The sequence below is a fragment of the Bubalus kerabau genome, chromosome 11, assembly GCF_029407905.1.
Source record: "Bubalus kerabau isolate K-KA32 ecotype Philippines breed swamp buffalo chromosome 11, PCC_UOA_SB_1v2, whole genome shotgun sequence".
Lineage (NCBI taxonomy): Eukaryota > Metazoa > Chordata > Mammalia > Artiodactyla > Bovidae > Bubalus > Bubalus kerabau.
This window is the reverse complement of record NC_073634.1, coordinates 103,460,328-103,483,148: the sequence shown is the minus strand read 5'-3', so window position 1 is coordinate 103,483,148 and position 22,821 is coordinate 103,460,328. Positions and strand designations below refer to the sequence as shown.

The window sequence follows — 22,821 nt, the reverse complement described above, 5'->3', positions numbered from 1 at the left end:
CTCTTTGTGACCCCATGGATTGCAGCCTGCCAGGCTCCTCGGTCCATGGGATTCTCCAGGCAAGAATACTGGAGTGGGTTGCCATGTCCTCCTCCAGGGCATCTTCCTGACCCAGGGATCAAATCTGGGTCTCCTGTGTCTCCTGCGTTGCAGGCGGATTCTTTACCACTGAGCCATCTGGGAAGTCCTACCAACAGCATTTTGAGAAACAGATCTGTCTAATCTTCTAGAACACTGCTTCTCCTAATGAGACAGTTCATGCTGATGGCTCTTGGGAGAATGAATGCCTGGGTGCAAGCCCCCACCCTGAGGCCTGGAGTCTTGTCACCTCTCTAAGCCTCACAGCTTCATTGGTGACCAGGGGACAAGCACACCTCCCACCTCCTAGGATAGTCAGGGGACGCCCTGTGGTCCAGTGGTTAGGACTCTGCCTCCCAGCGCACAGGGTTTGGCTTCGACCCCTAGTCAAGTAACTAAGACCCCACGTGCTGCTCGGTGGCCCTCCCATTTAACCAATCAGGCCTGTCCACATGCCTGGCTCATGGTAGGTGTTTAGCCAATATACCCACTATTATTACTTTTGTTGTTGCTGACGAGGAAGAAACAAAAGTAAAGTGCTTTGTGGGAAGCTGCCTGTAAGGAGTTGGTCACCTTGGTTTTCCCTTCTGCTTGAACCTAGGGTCACCAGGAGGTGTTTGGCACTTACCCAGGACGCTAAGCTGGAAATGCTTGGTCTTCTCCCCTATGGCATTGGCTGCAACGCAGGAGTAGTGGCCTGCACTAGACAGGTTGGCGTGGAGGACCCACAGGAGGGCTCCATCTGGAGAGACGTGGTGGGTGTCTCCACTAGCTAGGGGTCGGCCGTCTTTGAACCATGTGACCTTGGGCTGTGGGTGGCCTGTATGCAGAGGGGAGAGGCAGGTGAAACGATTCAGTAGGTTTTCACCAGGTCAAACCAGAGGCCAGAGGCAGCTCCGAGATGGGGTGGGAGACATCGTTCTCCATTTCAGTCCAGAGGCCCGTGCGGCAGGGCAAGACACAGAAGCAGCCATCAAACCTGGCCTGGACCCTTTCCTATGTGATTCGGTTACCGTTTCCTTTCCCAGGTTGTGGGCAGGGATGGCTTGGTACAGACAGGCAGGACATAAAGGCAAATTATTCTTTCCATCCATCCATTCATCATCCATCCATTCATCTACCCACCCCACCCCATCCATCCATCCTTTTATCCATTCATACATAAACACATTCACCCATTTACCCATCTGTCCATTCATCCATCTATCCATCCATCCATCTCTCCCAGGCCACATGCATTAATGGGAGCCTACTTTGCCAGGCAGTGGGGGAACCATGGTGACAAGATAGTCCTTGGTTCTCATGGAGCTCAGAGCCTGGCTGGGGTAGACAGATGTCACAAGGCCACTCTGGCCCAGTGGAGTCAATGCTGGGACAGGAGAACACTAGGACCTTGTAGGAGAGCAGCAGAGAAATGACTCCAGAAAGAATGAAGACACCCAGTGACTGGTGATGGAAGCAAGGTCTGATGCTGTAAAGAACCACACTGCATAGGAACCTGGAATGTCAGGTCCATGAATCGAGGTAAACTGGAAGTGGTCAAACTGGAGATGGCAAGAGTGAACATCGACATTTTAGAAATCAGTGAACTAAAATGGACTGGAATGGGTGAATTTAACTCAGATGACCATTATATATACCACTGTAGGCAAGAATCCCTTAGAAAAAAATGGACTAGCCCTCATAGTCAACAAAAGAGTCCAAAATGCAGTACTTGGATGCAATCTCAAAAACGACAGAATGATCTCTGTTTGTTTCCAAGGCAAACCATTCAGTAGCACAGGAATCCAAGTCTATGACTCTACCAGTAACGCTGAAGAAGCTGAAGTTGAACCGTTCTATGAAGGCCTACAAGACCTTCCAGAACTAACACCCAAAAAAGATGTCCTTTTCATCATAGGGGACTGGAATGCAAAAGTAGTAAGTCAAGAGATACCTGGAGTAACAGGCAAATTTGGTCTTGGAGTACAAAATGAAGCAGGGCAAAGGCTAACAGAGTTTTGCGAAGAGAACGCACGGGTCATAGCAAACACCATCTTCTAACAACACAAGAGAAGACTCTACACATGTACATCACCAGATGATCAATACTGAAATCAGATTGATTATATTCTTTGCAGCCAAAGATGGAGAAGCTCTAAACGGTCAGCAAAAACAAGACTGGGAACTGACTGTGGCTCAGACCATGAACTCCTTATTGCCAAATTCAGACTTAAATTGGAAAGTAGGGAAAATCACTAGACCATTGAGGTATGACCTAAAACAAATCCCTTATGATTATACAGTGGAAGTGACAAACACATTCAAGGGATTAGATCTGATAGACAGAATGCTGAAGAACTATGGACTGAGGTTAGTGACATTGTACAGGAGACAGTGATTAAGGCCATCCCCAAGAAAAAGAAATGCAAAAAGGCAAAATGTTTCTTTGAGAAGGCCTTATAAATAGCTGAAAAAAGAAAAGAAGTGAAAGGCAAAGGAAAAATGTAAGATATACCCATTTGAATGCAGAGTTCCAAAGAATAGCAAGGAGAGATAAGAAAGTCTTCCTCACTAATTAGTGCAAAGAAACAGAGAAAAACAATAGAATGGGAAAGATTAGAGATCTCTTCAAGAAAATTAGAGATACCAAGGGAACATGTCATTAAATAATGGGCACAATAAAGGACAGAAATGGTATGGACCTAACAGAAGCAGAAGATATTAAGAAGAGGTGGCAGGAATACACATGAGAACTGTACAAAAAAGATCTTCACCACCCAGATAATCATGATGGTGTCATCACTCACCTAGAGCCAGACATCCTGGAATGCAAAGTCAAGTGGGCCTTAGGAAGCATCACCATGAACAAAGCTAGTGGAGGTGATGGCATTCCAGTTGAGCTATTTCAAATCCTAAAAGATGATGCTGTGAAAGTGCTGCACTCAATATACCAGCAAATTTGGAAAACTCAGCAGTGGCCACAGGACTGGAAAAGGTCAGCTTTCATTCTAATCCCAAAGAAAGACAATGCCAAAAAATGCTCAAACTACCACACAATTGCACTCATCTCATATGCTAGCAAACTAATGCTCAAAATTCTCCAAGCCAGGCTTCAACAGTACGTGAACCATGAACCTCCAGATGTTCAAGCTGGATTTAGAAAAGGCAGAAGAACCAGAGATCAAATTGCCAACATCCACTGGATCATGGAAAAAGCAAGAGAGTTCCATAAAAACATCTACTTCTGCTTTATTGACTATGCCAAAGCCTTTGACTGTGTGGATCACAATAAACTGCGGAAAATTCTTTAAAAGAAGGGAATACCAGCCCACCTGACCTGCCTCCTGAGAAATCTGTATGCAGGTCAAGAAGCAACAGTTAGAACTGGACATGGAACAACAGACTGGTTCCAAATAGGAAAAGGAGTACGTCAAGGCTGTATATTGTCACCCTGCGTATTTAACTTATATGCGGAGTACATCATGCAAAATGCCGGGCTGGATGAAGCACAAGCTGGAAACAAGATTGCTGGGAGAAATATCAATAACCTCAGATATGCAGATGACACCACCCTTATGGCAAAAAATGAAGAGGAACTAAAAAGCCTCTTGATGAAAGCGAAAGAGGAGAGTGAAAAAGTTGGCTTAAAGTTCAATATTCAGAAAACTAAGATCACGGCATCCAGTCCCATCACTTCATGGGAAATAGATGGGGAAACAATGGAAACAGTGAGAGACTACTTTTTTGGGCTCCAAAATCACTGCAGATGGTGACTCCAGCCACAAAATTAAAATACGCTTGCTCCTTGGAAGAAAAGCTATGACCAATCTAGACAGCATATTAAAAAGCAGAGACATTACTTTGCCAACAAAGGTCTGTCTGGTCAAAGTTATGGTTTTTCCAATGGTCATGTATGGATGTGAGAGTTGGACCATAAAGAAAGCCGAGCGCCGAAGAATTGATGCTTTTGAACCATGGTGTTGGAGAAGACTCTTGAGAGACCCTTGGACTTCAAGGAGATCCATCCTAAAGGAAATCAGTCCTGAATATTCATTGGAAAGACTGATGCTGAAGCTGAAACTCCAATATTTGGCCACCTTATGCAAAGAACTGAGTCACTGCAAAAGATCCTAATGCTGGGAAAGATTGAAGGTGGGAGGAGAAGGGGACAACAGAGGATGAGATGGTTGGATGGCATCACCGACTCAATGGACATGAGTTTGAGCAAGCTTCTGGAGTTGGTGATGGACAGGGAGGCCTGGCGTGTTGCAGTCCATGGGATCGCAAAGAGACCGACACAACTGAGTGACTGAACTGAACTGAGGACCTTGGAGGCTGAGCTCTGCAGTCAGGTGAGTAGGGAAGAGTGTTTGTGGCAGAGGCATAGAGAGTGAAAAGTCCAAGATGGCAAGGGACACCCTGCAGGGAACAGCAGGGCAGTGGGCAGGCACCCCAGATCTCTGAGGACCCCTCCTCCTACAGCTGCCTCTTCACCCTCCTCCAGTCCACTGTGTGGCCCTTACCTGAGACGTTGCACATCAGGTGGGCCATCTCCCCTTCGGGGACCTTGACTGTGTCCTCCACGTCCTCCTTCTCAATACTGGGAGGAACTGCGAGAAGCAGGGAAGACAGACACTCACTGACCAGGCTGAGCAACCACGGAGCAGGAAGCCAAGCGCCCACTGTATCTCTCTTCCATTCTCCATTCCTTCACACCTGCTGCCATGGGGCAGGGCGTCTAATAAAAATTTGCAGCTGGCTGAGGCAAATACCAGTGCTGCTGGGAGAAGGCCCCAGTCAGAGGAAGGCAGTCGGGTGGCATTGAAAATCTTTGCCCCCTTTCATCTTGGGTTGGTTCTGGCTGTTTCTGGAAAGTTCTATGGCAGCCTCAGAGAAGAGGCTGCTGATGGGTCAAAGAAGACAAGGCTTGGTCTCTCCCTCCTGTCTGTGCTGGGTCCACTCCCAGAGGCTCCCAGGCTGGAAGGAAGGATGGGTGGGCGCCCGTGAGAACCACGCGGTGACGTACCCAGGACCTCCACGCTGAAGTCCCTCCGTGCCTCCCCAGCCTCGTTGCTGGCCAGGCAGGAGTAGAGGCCTCTGTCCTGCTCCTGCGCCTGGGTCAGCTTCAGCATCCAGCCACCTGGGAAGCGGGAGAGTGGGCTCCAAGCACAGCTGCGAGCAGCCTTCTGTCCCCACCTGAGCCTAGGCTGCCCACCGGGAGGAGGAGCACGCTGGGCGTTATACTTAGATGTTTATGTGTCTGCCTCCCACAATGTTCCATTCCTCAGAGAGGGAAACTGAGACCCGGAGGGTCAACAGATGGATGGAGCCCTCTGGACGTTAGTCCTTGCTGTTGTTTAGTCGTTAAGTCCTGTCCAAGTCTTTTGCAATCCCATGGACTGCAGCCCACAAGGCTCCTCTACTCATGGGATTTCCCAGGCAAGAAAACTGGAGTGGGTTGCCATTTCCTCCTCCGGAGGATTTTTCCAACCCAGGGATCAAGCCCTAATCTCCTGAATTAGCAGTTGAATTCTTTACCACTGAGGCACCAGGGAAGCCTGGATATTAGACCTACGCCAGGGTAAACTTCTCTTAAGCTTCCCAGTTGACTCAGACGGTAAAGAATCTGCCTGCAATGTGGGAGACCTGGGTTCAATCCCTGGGTCAGGAAGATCCCCTGGAGGAGGGCATGGCAACCCACTCCAGTACTCTTGCCTGGAGAATCCCCATGGACAGAGGAGCCTGGCGGGCTACAGTCCATGGGGTTGCAAAGAGTCAGACACGACTGAGCGACTAAACACACATAAGCACGGGGTAAACTTGACCCTGTCCTAGTAAGAAGACTCTGTCACCTGGCTACCCTCTCTTCTGTGGATTGACTAGAGCTGAAAGCACAGCAATGGTTTATGTAATCCTGGTTCAGATCAGAACCCCATTCTACTCTGATGGACCTGGTGAAAGTCCACCTTCTCCCAAGGACCTCTCAGAGGTGAACCAGTTCCTCTCAGGGGAACACAAGGATCTCCTAAGACCAGCCCAAGGAAAGCAGATATACAGGACTTGCCATCACGGCTACTCCTGTACCCAGGGCAGACATCACTAATCTATCACCACTCTCCTTTCTGCCAGACCCAGATGCAGTCTCTGAATTCATCTCATCCGATGAATACTGCAGACCCTACCAAGTGACAGGAAGTGATACACGAGGGGAAACTTGTTTACCATCCCAGCTTGGGCTGCATGGAATAATTGATGGGTCATTGAGGCTGAGCCTCAGTGGGCCTGGAAGTCCCTGCAAGATTCTGATGGGATACTGCCTCCTGAGCCTCAGTTTCTCCATTTGTATTCCAGCAAGAACCATCACAAACCAGCTTTGTGAGGAAGATGAGTATTCAGAGGAGAAAGTGCTTGGACCAGCATTTCTAAAAGTTTGCTACAGCTCCATGGGAGGTTATATAAGCTCTGTGAGAATTTTTTTTTTTTTGGCTGCAGGACTTATCAGAACCTTGACTATGCAAGTGATTCTTGTGGGTCTCCAGGAAAATCGAACAGGAAGCCTTTTCCAGACTTATTTAAATCCTTATTTTTTTTCCTGGAGCACCTCATCTGACCAGAGTTTTGGGGTGCACTCTTGGGAGACTAATAGCTGAAACGATTATCCCAACCATGCTGGGCAAGGCAGGATCAGAGATCACAGGCACGTGATGGACAGAGGCAGAAGCTGAGTTTCGGACCTTACCTGCTAAGAGGTAGGTGTTCTCTCCAGGGCTGATGGGCTCCTCCCCTCGGAACCAGCGGATCCCTGGTGGTGGGATGCCTGTGGCTTCACAGTACAGTGACAAGGGGCTGTGCAGGGTGGCTGTAACATTGGTCAGTGGGCCCAAGTCGCCAATGAGCTCTGGGGGCACTAGATACAGGGAAGAAGCCACATTCGGGATGCAGATGGGTGCTGTATGCTCTTTCCTACCTCCCCGCTGGCCTCCCCAAGGATCCCCGACCCCCAATCTCAGAGCTGCTTCCACTGAAGGGGGTGAGTGGTGGCCACATGCTGGACTCTGGCATCAGGCTGAGGCCTCAGTTTCCCCAACCCCTCAGAGGAACACCAGGAGAATCCGACAAGGACATGTGTGAAGCCCTTAGCTCAGACCCTGGTATGGAGCAAAACTGAGCAAAGGAGACAGAAATCAGAGCCACGGGGAACACAGATGGGACCCCAGACCCACACAGTAGAGTCCCGTTCAGAAAGGAAGCCCCACTCTATCAGGCAGGGACAGGTCAGCGAGGCCTGGGGTCCCAGCAACGCTGGAGATATGATAAGAAGGCCTTCCCTAAAGGACTCCTGCCCACCTCTCTCCTTGTCTCTTCCCACTCCTCGCCTCCACCCTGAGGTATGCAGTAGGAGCTCAGTAAAAGACTAGAATCAGGAGGCTGTTCTAGCTACTCTGCTCCAGGCCTCCGCAGAGTCTGTTCCCTCTGTCCAACACTCTTCCTCTTACCCTAGCTCCTGATGAACTCCAACTTAGCCTTTACATTTCAGCTTTAAAAGTCACCTCCTACAGGAAGCCACCCTGACTTCCTAAGACAGATGACGGTCTAGCTGATCTCTTAGGGACGCCCAAATCCCAACATCACACACGAATCATGCAGAATAAAGACTGCCCAGAATAGAGCAGGGAAACAACAAAGGAGAGGAAGAATGAGGGACTTCCCTGGTGGTCCAGTGGCTACGACTACAGGCTCCAAATGCAGGGGGGCCCAAGTTCAATTCCGGGTCAGGGAACTAGCTCCCATATGCTGCAACTAAAGATCCCATGGGTGGTAACTAAGTTCTGGTGCAGCCAAATAAGTAAACAAATAACTTTTTTAAGTGGGGGGAGGGGAAGGGAAATGAGGGCTATTTGGAGCCGGTCCTGATTTTGAGAGCAGTGTTCGCAGCTTCCGCTGACAGCAGCCTTCGCCAGAGGCCTGGCTCCTGGCAGAACAAGGAGGTGGCCCCAGGAACACGGAGACGGAGGCTGCCTTGCCGCTTCCTGCCCCCTCCCGAAGGCTGCGGGTCCTCACCTAGAACTGAGAGCGAAAACCTCCGCTCGGCCCTCCCGGCCTCGTTCTCGGCCACGCAGCTGTAGCGCCCAGCGTGGGCAGGCCGAGCCCTCTCCACGTGCAGACTCTGGCCGTGGTTCTGGAGCCGCAGGCCGGACTCGGGCCCCACGGGCCACCCGTCCCGCTCCCACGTCACCCTGGGCGCGGGTTTCCCTGTGGCGTTGCATTCCAGGCTGGCTTCCTCGTCCTGAACCACGGACACATCTACGTAGGGCTCCAGGGGGCCGGCAATCCGCGGGGAAACTGGGGTGGGGAGAAAGCAGGTCGGGGGTGGGGGCGGGGAAGGGGGCCGCCGGGCACCACGCCTCAGGCCAGGCTCTGGGCTCGCCTCCATCTGGCATGTGTACCCCTGCCTCCCGCTGGCCGTGTGACCTTAGCCAGGTGACCTCACCTGTCCAGGCCTCCACTTTATATCTCTATAATGGGATCACCACGGTACCCCGGCCCCCTCTCCCATACCCTGGGAATCACGGGAGGGCCTGCCGTTTGGACAATGAGCTCACAGCACGGTCCTGAAGATTTGTAAGGACTTTTCTTCCTTAGAAATCAGGGGTTTCTAAACAGTTGTTAGGGCTGGGGGTGGGGGTGGGGGATAGTTCCACAGGTGGGATTCTCCTCAAGACGTTGGACGGTAGTGTTCTTGGTTTTATTTTCTGCTGCTGCTGCTGCTAAGTCGCTTCAGTCGTGTCCGACCGACTCTTTGCGACCCCAGAGACGGCAGCCCACCGGGCTCCCCTGTCCATGGGATTTATTTTCTAGAATGATTTATATAAGGCTGAGATATTTAATTTTATTCCCCATAGGATAGGTAGATGGAGACTTGAGTTTCCATCACATATAGGAACTGTATATCAATTTTACGTTTCTTTAGTTTCCAGCTGTTTCAAGCTGTGGTTTCCTTTTTCTCTCTGGGCCATTGGGGGTCTCTTGGCATCAAGCTGCTTGCTCTCTCACGGTCAGGAGCTATAAGAAGCTGACTTGGAGGGGGCAGTTAAAATGGCAGTAACCTAAAGTGGGACAGGAGAATCCAACTTCTGTCTTTGCTTGGGTTTTGGGGGGTGAGGTCTGCCCTGCCAGGGTGCCTGGTTGCCCACCCATCAGGCTGACCCCTTCCAGCCCTTTCCGCCTGGTCCAGGTCATCCCAGTCCAACTCACCATACACCACCAGCTGCTGGTCCTCGCTGCTATTTCCGGCCACGTTGCTGCACTCACAGGTGTACGTTCCCTCCTGGGCTGGCTGGGCCAGGCCCAGATACAGCAGCCGCCCCACAGCTGACACCTGCGCAAGGCTGGCCCCCTCCCCGGGCAGGGGCTGACCTGGATGCATGAGAAAGAAGCCCCTGGTCCCTAGTCCTTCCTCCAATCCATCCTGGCCAACTCCTGCTCATCCCGCAGATGCCCACTAAATGTCACCTCCACCAGGAAGACTTCCCTGAGCACCAAATCTGATCCCAGAACCCCCTCTGATAACCCACAACTCTGAGCTTGTCCCCAATCCAGCTCTACCTACAGGTGGCATGTCTGAATCCCTCCCTGGCCTGGGCTCTCCTGGAGGGAAGACCCTGCCTCACTTTCTCCCTGGGGTCCTTGGAGGCTCTCCGGGGCCTGGCATATATTAAGGCTTAATGAAGGCTATTGAGTGAACGACCCATCTGTCTAGCTACAGTGGTGAGGGAGGGAGACCAAGCAACAGGCACGCCTGGAAGCAAGGAGACCCCGATGCAGGGAAGGATTTTGTAACCCTGGAGGCGCTAACTTCCATCACCCTGCACCTATCACGGAGGAGCAGCCCTCTGGGCTCCCATCATCCAGCAGCACGTGTCCCAGCCGGGGGAGGGGCCCAGGTGGGCACATGACATGCTTCCTCACTCTTACATTCTATTCTCTGTCCACGCTCTCTCCCCTGGTGATCTCGGCTTGTCTTGTCACTTTTGGATTTATTCTTAGCCCAGACCTCTCCTCTGAGCTCCAGACACCTCTGGCTGACTGCCCATTTAACATCTCATTGGATGTCTAACAGATCTGAACATTAAAATGCCGCAAACTCCCAGTCTGACCCCGTAAACCTGCCCTCACAGCCTGTCTATCTCGGTGATGGTAGCAACTCTCTCGATTGCCAGGCCAAATCTTCAAGTCATCCTCGACTCCTCATTCTCCTTAGCCCCTCATCCCAGCCATCAGGAAATCCTGCCAGCATTGCCTCTGAAATGCATCCAGAAGACTATGGCCGCCTCTCAGTACCTCCTGGCTACCCACCTAGTCCAGGTGCCAGTTTCTCTTGCCTGGAGTCCTTGCGGAAGCCCCCTCACTGGCATCCTGCTCCCACCCTTGTTCCCAACGGTCTGTTCTTATCATGCTGGCAGGAACCTGCTGAGTACAAACCAGATTGTGTCCCTCCTTTTTCCAGACTCCTAAAACAGCCCATCTCACTCAAGGTAGAAGCTGGGATCCTTACAACAGCCTTTGACCGAGCCATCACAGCTCACGTGACCATCTCGAGCTGAATCTGCTGCAGCCCCACTGACCCCTCTGTTGTTCTTCCACCACACCTGGCTCACTCCTGCCCCAGGACCTTTGCATCTGCTCTCACCTGCCTGGAATGCCTTTCCCAGTCGTCTCATGTTCATCCCTCACCTTCTTCATGTCTGCTTGGTCAAATGTCCCTGACCACTCAACTTAAAATTGCAAATCCCATCACTCCCCCAGCAGTCTTCTCCTCTTTCTTGGCTTATATTTTTCTCCATAGCATTTATCACATCAGATATTAAGTCATTTACAGGCACACCTCAGAAATCGCACAGCTTCAGTTCTAGGCTACCGCAATAAAGCAAGTATCGAAATGAAGTGAGTCACATGAATTTTTGGTTCCCTGGTGCATATATGTTGATACTATAATCTGTTAAGTGTGCAATACTGTGTGAAAAGAAAACAATGTACACAACTTAATTAAAAATATTTTAAAAAGCTAACCATCATCTGAACCTTCAGCAAGTCATAAACTTTCTTCAGTAGTAACATCAGAGATCACTGATCACAGATCACCATAACAGACTTAATAATAACAATGAAGTCATAAATACTGTGAGCATTATCAGAATGTGACAGAGACCCAGAGTGAGCAAATACTGTTGGAAAAATGACACCAACAGACTTTTTGGAGGCAGGGTTGCCATAAGCCTTCAATTTGTAAAATATATAACACCTGTGAAACTCTAAACACGGTGCATTAAAATGAGGTATGCCTGTACTCGTTTTTCACTTATTATCTGACTATCTTGATCCACTGATGCATTTCTAGCACCTAGAATGATGCCTGGCACAGACAGGCTCTCAATAAATACTAGTTAAATGAATGAATTCCAAATATTCACTGAGCATCTCTTTTGTACCAGGCACTGCTAAGCCACTGCTGAATTCCCAGACAATGCCTCCCGGGGCTCAGGGATTCATAGAGGAGCAGACACTGAGGGACTAAGGTGGGTGACATGACAAGTTAACACAGGGGCGGTGTCAAGGAGGTCCTCTCCCTAGACTGGGAGGGAGGTCAGGGAGGGCTTCCTGGAAGAAGAGACATCTGACGGGAGGCCCTGAGATCAGTCTAGCTCTCACTGGCTGAGAAGGGGCTGGAGGGGCGTGGGGGGCTTCTGTGACCAGCACCTGCACCCGTCTCCATCTCAGCCAGGGTTGGAAGCAAGGGCAGGGAGCAGCCTCCATGGGTGGGGCAGTGAGCCTGGGGCTCGGCCAGCCTACCGTCCTTCTTCCAGGAGATCTTGGGGAAGGGAACGCCCCGACAATCGCAGGAGAGCCTGGCGGGGTGCCCCTCGGTCACGGTTACGGTGCGTGGCTCCCGCGAGGGGAACACTGGAGGGACTGAGTAAAAACAGAGCAGAGGTGAGGAGGGCAGGAAGCTGGGGACTGGGATGAGAAAGAGACCCCGGGGAGAGGGTGGGGCGGGGGAAGGCTGTGTCCTGGGACCCATTCAAGGCAGCAGCGCCCTCCGCCCTGGGCTTGAGAGCCAGCCCTGACAGACGCAGCGGGGAGGGACCCCAGCCCAGCCCAGCCGGGGAGACCCTCACCCCAGACATTGAGGTTGTAGTGCTTCTCCGAGCGGCCCACTTGGTTCAGCGCCTCACAGGTATAGCGGCCCGTATCCCCCACCTCGGCTCTGTCCACCTGGCCGGGAGCAAAAACCACCCGTCAGGGGTCCAGCGCAGAGATGGTGCCACATCTGTGTAACCCTGGGCCCGTCATTTTCCCTCGCCGAGCCCACACTCCCACCTGGAACCTGGGGGTTGATAAATCAGTGATAACACCTGCTGTACCTCCGGCACAAGGAAGTTTCTGGGAGCCAGGAGCTTAGTGGCCCTGCCAGCCTCACCCCACTTCACATCCATAGCCGTGTCCCAAGGGGCAGGCAAAGGGGGCCCTGCCTCAGGGGTCAGATCCTGACCTGGGGGATAATGGAGCCGCGCTGTGGCTTTGAAGAATAAAAGAGGAAGGAGGGGGCAGTATTCCAGGCAGAGGAAGCCAAACTGAAGGTGCTCGGAGTTAGGAATGATCACATCACAAAGTGCAGGGGGCTGGGGGAAGGAGGAGCTGGCTGGAGCGGAGCGTGCTCCCCAAAAGCTTGGAGCTGTGCCCCCTTCCCCTAGCTGAGGTGGATGAGCTGTTCTCTGGGGCAAGTGGGGACCACACAGGCACTCTCTGGAACTCCCGGCCAGCCCAGGAGAAAGGTGTCACCGTGCTCACAGGTGAGAGACCTGAGGCCAGAGAGGTCCAGACAGGAGGTGCCTGCCACACTTAGGAGGGGCGGGATAAAGGTGAGATCCGGGCTCACTCTAGACACCCCTTGCCTTGCCGGGCCGGATGAAGGGCCTTAAATGCCCAAAGGCAAGAAGGCTTTCCAGCAAGGAGTGAAAAACGGGTGGAAAGCTTTGGGGGAAGGGAAGGGGCTGAGAAAGACTGATGCTGAAACTGAAATTCCAATACACTGGCTACCTGATGCGAAGAACTGACTCATTGGAAAAGACCCTGATGCTGGGAAAGATTGAAGGCGGGAGGAGAAGGGGATGACAGAGGATGAGATGGTTGGATGGCATCACTGACTCAATGGACATGAGTTTGAGTTGGTGATGGACAAAGAGGCCTGGCGTGCTGCAGTCCATGGGGTCGCGAAGAGTCGGACATGACTGAGCAACTGAATTGAACTGAACTGAAGGGGCTGAGAGAAGTTCCCAGGGCTCAGTCCTGGGGCTTCGCTCTCCATCCCAGTTTGGCTGGAGGCAGCTCTGCTGGGTCTGGGGACTGGATGCGCTGCAAGTCGAGATGAGTTGAACTGATGTTGGAGGGTGTGTCCCTGCCTGCCCGGGTCAGGGCTCAGCTCTGCTCACGGTGGGGCCCTCCTTGGTGGCCTGGGAGGCCGCACACCTCCAGTAAGGCCTTGTCTATAGAGAGGTAGATGCCGGGCCGGGGCTCCAGGGGGCGGCCGTCCTTGCGCCAACTCAGCACAGGAGGGGGCACAGCATGGCTCCGGCACTCCAGGGCCACGGACTCGTTAGCCACGACAGACACGTTCCGCTCTTCTCCGAGGATGCTGGGGGGCACTGCGGGAGGGGGCGGGGTGGGGGCTGTCTCAGGCGGGTGAGTCGAGTCACGTCCTGAGTCAGAACCTCCCCCTTCCAGCAGCCAGGAGCAAACACGGGGGATGGGGAGGTGCCTTGAGGATGGGGGCCACCCCCTGAACTGAAGCCCTCTTCTCCTCCCCTCAATGACCAGCAGAGGAGACCCCCAAACCTCAATAGGATGGTGGGTTATGACGTCAATATTCTGAATATGATTTTGTACTTTACTTTTATAAATTTTTTAAAAAGAAACTTTAATCTTTATTTATTTAAGGTCTTAGACCAGGCCATGCACAGCATATGGGATCTTAGTTCCCTCATCAGGGATCAAACCCTTGCCCCCTGCATTGGGAGCGCAGAGTCTTAACCACTGGACCACCAGGGAAGACCCCTGATTTTGTACTTTAGTTGTATCAGATGTTACCACTGAAGAAAGGGCCCACCAGCCCACCTGTCCATGACAAGGGAGTCTCACAGTTTAAGACATGGCTCGGGGTGGGGGTGGGGGGGTCCAATGGACCCCTACATGAAGGCAGACACGGTCTCAGGACAGACCTGGCACATCTACCCACTGGGGATGCCCCAGCCCCACCGTCTTGAGCCTCCAGCCCACACCCGGCAGCCTCTGGGGCCCGAGACTCACTGTGGACACGCAGGACGACGTCCCGGCGGTCCTCGCCCACTGCATTCACGGCCACGCAGGAGTAGGTGCCGGAGTCGGAGACCCGGGCACTGGCCAGCATGAGGACCCGGCCCCCAGGGAAGACCTGTACCCCAGAAGAAAGTCCACGGGCGATCTGTCCCCTTCACAAGCTGGCATTGCTGGCAGGTGCGCCTGGGCAGCTGCCCAGGCCCCCAGAGCCCCCCAGCAATGCACTGGAAATGCGAGGTGTACCCGAACCTCAGAACCTCTGCTGGCTGGTGGGCAATCCCATCAGCCCTGAGAAAGGGTCCCCTGGGGAGTAGGGCTGGGGCTGGGAGCCCTTGAGATATGGCCGGTCCCCAGGTATAAGATACATGACAGATTTCAAAGGGTTTGTACCAAAAGGAGAAGGTAAGATGTCTGGTTAACGACGTTTTATAATGATCACTTGATACAGTGAAGCTTTTTGAATATACTGGGTGAACTAAAATGTATTTTTTATACAGCAGTTTTAAAAATATTCCATTTTTATATAGCCAAAGGGTATCCTGTTTGCTTGTTTCTTTGTTTACTCATTCATTAATTTTGCCTGCGCTGGGCAGCGTGCAGGATCTTAGTTCCCTGACCCAGGATCAAACCCCGGCCCTTGCAGTGGAAGCACGGAGTCCTGATAACTGGATAGTCAGGAAATCCCCTAAAATGTATTATTAAAATTGGCTTCACCTGTGTCTTTTTACTCAGTCTAATGCAGTTACTAGAAAATTTTAAATTATATATTTGGTTCCTAACATATGTTACATTAACATTATGTTATGTTCAGTTCAGTCGCTCAGTCGTGTCCGACTCTTTGCGACCCCGTGGACTGCAGCATGCCAGGCTTCCCTGCCCATCCTATGCATAATGCAGTGTACGTTATATTACACTACATTATATTATGATTATGTCTTATATTGGTGGTGGGCCTTGTTCCTGGAGACCACCTGGCCCCTGACTCCTTTCAGCTGCTCCCCTTCCTCCCTGCAGCCAACCGTCCTGGGCCATCATTGTCGCCCTCTCCCCCTGGCGGTCCCAGGCCCTGACCTCCGTTCCCAGCATCTACTGAGGCACCAGAGAGGTGAGCTGGGACTCCCCACCCACCCCCACTGACCTGGAGACCGGCGGTCCCTGCAGTGGACACGGGGTTTCCATCCTTCAGCCACATCAGCATGGGGCTGGGAGCCCCGGTGGCATTACAGGTCAGCCGAACCGGGCTGTGGAGCAGCACGGGGCCCGGGAGGCTCGGCGGCAGCGTGATGCGCGGGGGCACTGCGGAGCGAGGGTGACACGGGGCATAGGCTGAGCCCCACTGAGGGTGAAGCAGGCAGGGCCCCTGGCCGGGCACCCCCACAGGAGTGCATGGCCACTGACGAAAGCTCAGGGACAGCCACTCCCAACACGGGCAGGGCACTCCCAGGGTCTCGAGGCTGCTTGTTTCATCCTTCTGACCCCACAGATGAGAAACTGAGGCTTAGAGAGGGCCAGTGGCCTGCCCACGGTTGACCCACCAGGAGCTGGCAGAAGCAGCTCTTGAACTTGGGCCTCCTGGTTACCGTGAGGTCATCATCATTGCTGATGGCGTAGGGGTCACAGGGGTTGAGAATGCCTGTTAGGGTGATCAGTGATCTTTGATGTTACCATGACTCACCCAAGGCTCAGATGATAGCAGTTTTTAGCAATAAAGTACTTTTTAATTAAGGTATGTCCATGTTTTAGACACAGTGCTATTGCACATGTAACAGACTACAGTACAGTATATATAGGACTTTTCTATGCACTGGGAAGCCAAAAAAAACTCATGTGACTTGCTTTATTTTGGTATTTGCTTTATTGTGGTGGTCTGGAACCGAAACTGCAATATCTCTGAGTTGTGTCTATACCCAATAAAAGTGGTTGGATAGAAGATGGACAGATGGAGGAATTGATGTTTGAACAGAAGAATGGTTGGGGGATGGACAGCTGGATGGTTAGATGGGTGGGTGGGTTAGATGGGCAGAGAATTGAATGGTTGGTTGAATCAATGGATGGACAGTTGGGTGTTTCCATGTTTAAATGGAAGAATGGATAGTTGAATGGATGGATGGATAAATGATAGGTGGAAGGAAGGAAAGATAAATGAAAGGAAGCATGGATGCATGGATGATTGATGGGTGAATGGATGATGGATGGAAGACAGGAAGGATGGATGAATGGATGAAGGATGGGTGGTGGATGGAAGAAGGGAAGGATGGATGGATGAGAGATGGGACAAATGGATGAGCAACAACTCTGGGGACAGATCCCTTTAGTCCTGAGCAGCTCACCATTGACCCGCAGGCTGTACTGCAACTCTGTGCTGCCCACCACATTGGATGCCACACAGCGGTAGCTCCCAGCATCAGAAAGCTGGGCTTGCTCAATGAGAAGAACTCTCCCATCAGTTGACACCATCGTTCTGTTCCAGGCAGAGATAGGCTGGCGGCCCTTAAACCAGGAGATATCTGGGGAAGAGAAGAGAGATGCAAGGGTCCCTGCCAGCCTTTCAGAGTGTGCCTGTGTCCTGTGCATCCGAGGGGGGGGCTTCCAGGGTGCCCATATGGTGCGACTTTATTTCAGGCACTGGAGAAAGCCTGAAAGGAAGACAGATGGGAGCAGAATACGGCAGTTGTCTGAGATGGAATCAAAGGCAGAGAGGGACACAGGCTGGAGCAGCCAGGGTCGAGAACAGTCAAAGCCAGCCTGGCCCCTTCACATCTTACTCCTGCCAGGAGACCACCCACGAGGCAGATCTTTAAAAGAGAATACAGTACACCCCAAAACAGCAGGCTCATCATTATGGATCAACTGTGAATAGATACATGGACCCCAGGTTCATAGCAGCACTATTCACAATAACTGAGATAAGGAAACGGCCTAAATGTCCATCAACAGATGGATGGATAAAGAAGATATGGTACATATATACAAGGGAATATTACACAGCCATGACAAAAGAACAAACCAATGCCATTTGCAGCAGCATGGATGGAACTAGAGATTATCACACTAAGTGAAGTAAAGACAAATACCAGAAAGAGACAGACAAATACCATATGATATCACTTATATGTGGAATCTAAAATATGATACAAATGAACCTATCCATGAAACAAAAACAGACTCACCGACATAGAGAACAGGCTTGTGGTTGCCTAGGGGGCGTGGGGGAGGGAGAGGGATGGAGTGGGAGGCTGGGGTCAGCAGATGTAAGCTGTCATGTATAGGATGGAGAAGCAAGGTCCTACCATACAGCACAGAGAACTATATTCAATATCTTATGATAAACCATCATGGAAAAGAATATTTATAAAGAATGTACATATATGTGTACAACTGAATCACTTTGCTGTACAGCAGAAATTAACACAACATTGTAAATTAATTGTACTGCAATTAAAAAATAAAGTTAATAAAGAGATTATAAATAAATAAGGACCAACTGTATCTTCAACTTGCTTCCATCCTGCCAGGGCCCATGCCAGAACAGGGTTCCCCCACGGCAGAGGGCCAATACCTCCAGGGCTCACTACCCCAGGCAAAGCAGGGTTGCCATGGTTCCGATGCGGGATAGGAAATGTACCGTCTTCCTGGGCCCATCCTGTCTGCTGGGCATTTACACCCAGCCCCAGCTCCCAGACCTTTCCTAAACTGCTGGTCTAGAGAAGATTCTCACCCCCCAGCCTAGGGGCAGCCCCATGAATCCACGAACTCAGCAGAAATCCTGCAGGTTTGTTTCAGACACCAGGGCAAAGGCTCTGGGCCCTGGTGTATAATGGGCATGATATAAAGAGCTGCTGAGAAGGACAAGGGGAGCGTGAGGGAGGGAAGGGGAAGGTCTGCTGATTTCATCCTCAGCCAGAGTGGTACCTGGAGCCCTGGCTGACCTCTTCAGATGGGAACTGGGGTTGGCTGGAGGTGGCTTTCAGACAAGGGGAGGGGTCTTACTTACCAGGAGGGGGCACGCCGGAAGCCAGGCACTCCAAGGTCACGGAGGCATTTTCTAGCACCGCCTTGTTGACCAGACCCGGCTCGATGTTGGGAGGCACTAGGGGAGACAAGGAGATCCTGGCTTTCCGGGTGAGGCTCCAGGCAGCTCATCTCAGCCACCCTAAGACCCCTCCCCAGCCTTCCCAAGGGGGCCTGGGCAATAAGGCACCCCAACGGCTCACGTGTGCTGATTAAGAAATCCCCTCCTGCCCAAGAACAAAGGCCCTGGGAGGCAAGCTTTGTTTCAATCATACAAGGATGACCCTGGCACCCAACACCCCCCTCCCCTCCAGGAGCAGCCAGCATCAGGCACAGTGGTGAGGTGGACCCCAGGGACCCCAGGCAGTCATGAGGAGTGACAAGGGCAAGGATGTGCCCATATACCCAAGGACCTAAATGAGCCCTCAAATGCATAAAACAAGCAAAGATACAAATGAACGAGAACAGGCTGTCCGCTGAAAGTCTAACAGAAAGCAATCAAAAGGAAGGCTTCCCTTGTGGCTTAGTGGTAAGGAATCCACCTGCCAATGCAGGAGACATGCGTTCGATCCCTGGTCTGGGAAGATCCCACTTGACATGTAGCAACTAAGCCTGTGTGCCACAACTACTGAACCTGTGCACTAGAGCCCGTGAGCAGCAACTGCCGAGCCTACGTGGCCACAACCACTGAAGCCCACGTGCCCTAGGACCCATGTGCCACAACAAGAGAGGCCACTGCAATGAGAAGCTGACCGCAACTAGAGAGTAGCCCCTGCTGGCCCGCAGCTAGAAAAAGAGCCCATGCGACAAGGAAGAATCGGCACAGCAAAAAATAAATAGATGAATAAAATTATATATATATATATATATATACACATATATATAAACAACCAAAAGGGGCCACAGTAAATGACTTTCTACTTATTTTATCTTATTGGCTGCACTGCATAGCATGTGGGATCTTAGTTCCCCAACCAGGGATCAAACCCATGCCCCCTGCAGTGGAAGTGTAGAGTCTTAACCATTGGATCACCAGGGAAGTCCCATCAACATCTAAAGTTAAGTGATTTTAGGAACCTCAGCCATCTCAGACCTCTGGCAGTGGCCCCACGGGCCCTCAACCACCCAGTCATGGTCTCCTTACCTAACACCCTGAGCATCACTTCCTTCCTGCTCTCCCCGGCCAGGTTAGTGGCGACACAAGCATAGGTGCCTTCGTCCTTCAGGTCCACCTTCTCGATCTGGGGGGACAGGAGGAAGAGCAGGTGTGTAGCAGGGAGGTGGGTGGGGCCTGGGGTCAGGGCAGTCCGAGCGACACTGGGATATGGCGAGGGGACAGGCTACTGCTGACCCCAGGGCAGGAGAAAGTGAGGATGGGCACAAGCTTGGTTCTGGGGTGGAGTTCTGAGCCCTGCTTTCAGATTCCAGAGGATTCCTCTGATCTTGGGGGCTACTCCCCTCCCCCAACTTTCTCCCTCTGGCCACCCAAACTCTGGGGACACGGTCGAAGCTAAGGGCTCCCTTCCTTCTTCAGACCCAGCACCCCAGTGTCCACTGAGCATTTCCAGGATAAGTGGACATTGTTTGTTCTGCCCTCAGGCTGCCAGGGCCCGTCTTGGGCTCTCCAGGACCCTAAAAAGCAGCCACTCCACCTGTGCAGTTGTCCCACCAGCCCTGGGGCCCTTGCACATACCTGCAGGCTCCCCCCTGAGGCTGCCAGAGCCACCCCATCCTTCCACCAGCGGAGGCTTGGGGTAGGCACCCCAGTCCCTGCACATCGGAGGGTCACAGGCTGCAGGAAAGGGGCTGTGATGTTCTCACCCCCAACTATGACCACCGATGGGAGCTCTGGGCAGAGGAGAGGCAGGGAGGCCCAGTCAGGTTCAGGAGGGGTGCGGTGGGCACCCAGAAACCTCCTCAATGCCTGGGTAGTGAGGGAGTGGCCTTGCGGGGCTGACCTCTAGCTTCCTCCCACTCAACCCTCCAGACACCTGGCGTTGTGGGGAAGAGCACTAGGCTGGGAGCCAGCAGAGCAGGTCTTTCCTTTTGAAATTCTCCCATCCACCATCCATCATCTATCATCCATCATAGATCCATTCGTCCATCCATCATCCATTCATCTATTCACCATCCATCATCCATCATAGATCCATTCATCCATCCATCATCCATCCATTCATCTATCATCCATCCATCCACTCATCTATCATCCATTCATCCATCATTCATCATCCATCCATCCATCATCCATCCATCTATCCATCCATCAACCATCCATCCATCATCCATCTATCCAACCATACGTCATTCATCCATCCATCAACCATCCATCTATCCATCCATCATTCATCAGCCATCCATCCATCATCCATCCATCCACAATCCACCATCTATCCATCCATCTACCATCTATCTATGCATCATCCATCCACTCATTCATCCTGCATCCACCCATCAACCATCATCCATCCATCCATCATCCATCTATCCATCCATCCATCATCCACCAACCATCCATCCATCCACCATCTATCTATCCATCATCCATCCATTTATTCATCCATTTATCCATCATTCATCATCCATCTATCATCCATCCAACAACCATCCATCCACCCATCATCTATCATCCATCATCCATCCATTATTCATCATCCATCCATCCATCTACCATCTATCTATCCATCATCTATCCATTCATTCATCCATCATCTATCCATCCATCATCCATCCATTCATCTGTCATCCATCCATCCATAAACCATCATTCATCCAGCAATTCATCATCCATCTATCAATCCATCAACCGCCAACCCATCATCCATCATCCATCCATCCATCCACAATCCACCATCTATCCATCCATCTACCATCTATCTATGCATCATCCATCCATTCATTCATCCTGCATCCACCCATCAACCATCATCCATCCATCCATCATCCATCTATCCATCCATCCATCATCCACCAACCATCCATCCATCCACCATCTATCTATCCATCATCCATCCATTTATTCATCCATTCATCCATCATTCATCATCCATCTATCATCCATCCATCAACCGTCCATCCACCCATCATCTATCATCCATCATCCATCCATCATTCATCATCCATCCATCCATCCACCTACCATCTATCTATCCATCCTCTATCCATTCATTCATCCATCATCTATCCATCCATCATCCATCCGTCATCCATCCATCCATCCATAAACCATCATTTATCCAGCAATTCATCATCCATTTATCCATCCATCAATCACCCACCCATCACCCATCATCCATCCATGTGTGCACTGTGCCCCTCACTGCACTAGCACAGGACACAGAAGAGAAAGCTCCATGCTGCCTCCAGAGCTCCCAAGCTGGGCAGGAGAGATGAACAACCAAACAAGCAATGGGTGCTATGGTCATGAAGGGCTGAGCAGTGCAGATTATAACCATGTTGGAATCAAGGAGGGCTTCCTGGAGGAAAGGAAGATCTAAAAAGACAGATCTAAAAGATAGACATGAGCTAAGCAAGCAAAGAACCCCACTCCAATACTCTTGCCTGGAAAATCCCATGGACGGAGGAGCCTGGTAGGCTGCAGTCCATGGGGTCACTAAGAGTCGGACACAACTGAGCAACTTCACTTTCACTTTTCACTTTCATGCATTGGAGAAGGAAATGGCAACCCACTCCAGTGTTCTTGCCTGGAGAATCCCAGGGACGGGGGAGCCTGGTGGGCTGCTGTCTATGGGGTTGCACAGAGTTGGACACGACTGAAGTGACTTAGCAGCTTAGTAGCAAACAAGCAAAGAAGACTATTCCAGGCAGAGGAAACAGCATTTGCAGGCTTGAGGTAAGAAAGCCAATGTATTTAAAGAGTTGAATGAAGTTTGGTGTGATCAGTATAAAGAGAGCAAATGGGGTAGGAGAGGCTGGGGAGAGGATTGTGGGCCTGTGGACTGGGGAGATATCAAGTGTAGTGAGAAGCTGAGCCTTGCTCACATCCGTGTCTCTTTGGTGAACTGGGGAGTCCAGCCCAGAAGTGCCATCCTGAGAAGACCAGCTCCCACCCTGCCCAAGTCTACGAGGCCTGCAAAAGGCGCAGAGGACCATGGCCCTCTGGCTTCACCCCCTGTAGCCCTGGAACCCCAGACCCCCTCACCATGCACAGACAGCTCCACCTCAGCCGTGGCCGTGCCAGCCTCGTTGGTGGCCTGGCAAGCAAAGAGACCCGCATGGCCCAGCTCCACGTGGTCGATGTGCAGAGTGGTCCCCTCCGAGGTCACCTGGACCCCAGGCAGCTCCTCGGCCGGGTGGCCATTCTGCAGCCACCTAGGGCATGGCGGGGAGGGGGACAGGTCAGTCTGAGGCTGGGGC

General features: G+C 51.8%; 1 protein-coding gene across 2 annotated transcripts in view; it reads right to left on the bottom strand.

Moving 5' to 3' along the window:
* Positions 1-22,821, bottom strand: part of HMCN2 (hemicentin 2) — a 176,156-nt gene that overhangs the window by 55,344 nt on the left and 97,991 nt on the right. For both annotated transcript variants that reach the window (XM_055541400.1, XM_055541401.1), the window contains exons 34-49: positions 22,607-22,776; positions 20,138-20,292; positions 19,589-19,685; positions 18,428-18,523; positions 16,764-16,940; positions 15,572-15,729; positions 14,425-14,548; positions 13,588-13,763; positions 12,237-12,333; positions 11,911-12,030; positions 9,316-9,477; positions 8,122-8,403; positions 6,800-6,967; positions 5,087-5,200; positions 4,584-4,670; positions 707-898 (exon numbers count right to left, since the gene is read on the bottom strand). In XM_055541400.1, the coding sequence (XP_055397375.1) occupies positions 707-898; positions 4,584-4,670; positions 5,087-5,200; positions 6,800-6,967; positions 8,122-8,403; positions 9,316-9,477; positions 11,911-12,030; positions 12,237-12,333; positions 13,588-13,763; positions 14,425-14,548; positions 15,572-15,729; positions 16,764-16,940; positions 18,428-18,523; positions 19,589-19,685; positions 20,138-20,292; positions 22,607-22,776 (2,375 nt within the window). The remainder of the gene's footprint in view (positions 1-706; positions 899-4,583; positions 4,671-5,086; positions 5,201-6,799; positions 6,968-8,121; positions 8,404-9,315; positions 9,478-11,910; positions 12,031-12,236; positions 12,334-13,587; positions 13,764-14,424; positions 14,549-15,571; positions 15,730-16,763; positions 16,941-18,427; positions 18,524-19,588; positions 19,686-20,137; positions 20,293-22,606; positions 22,777-22,821) is intronic.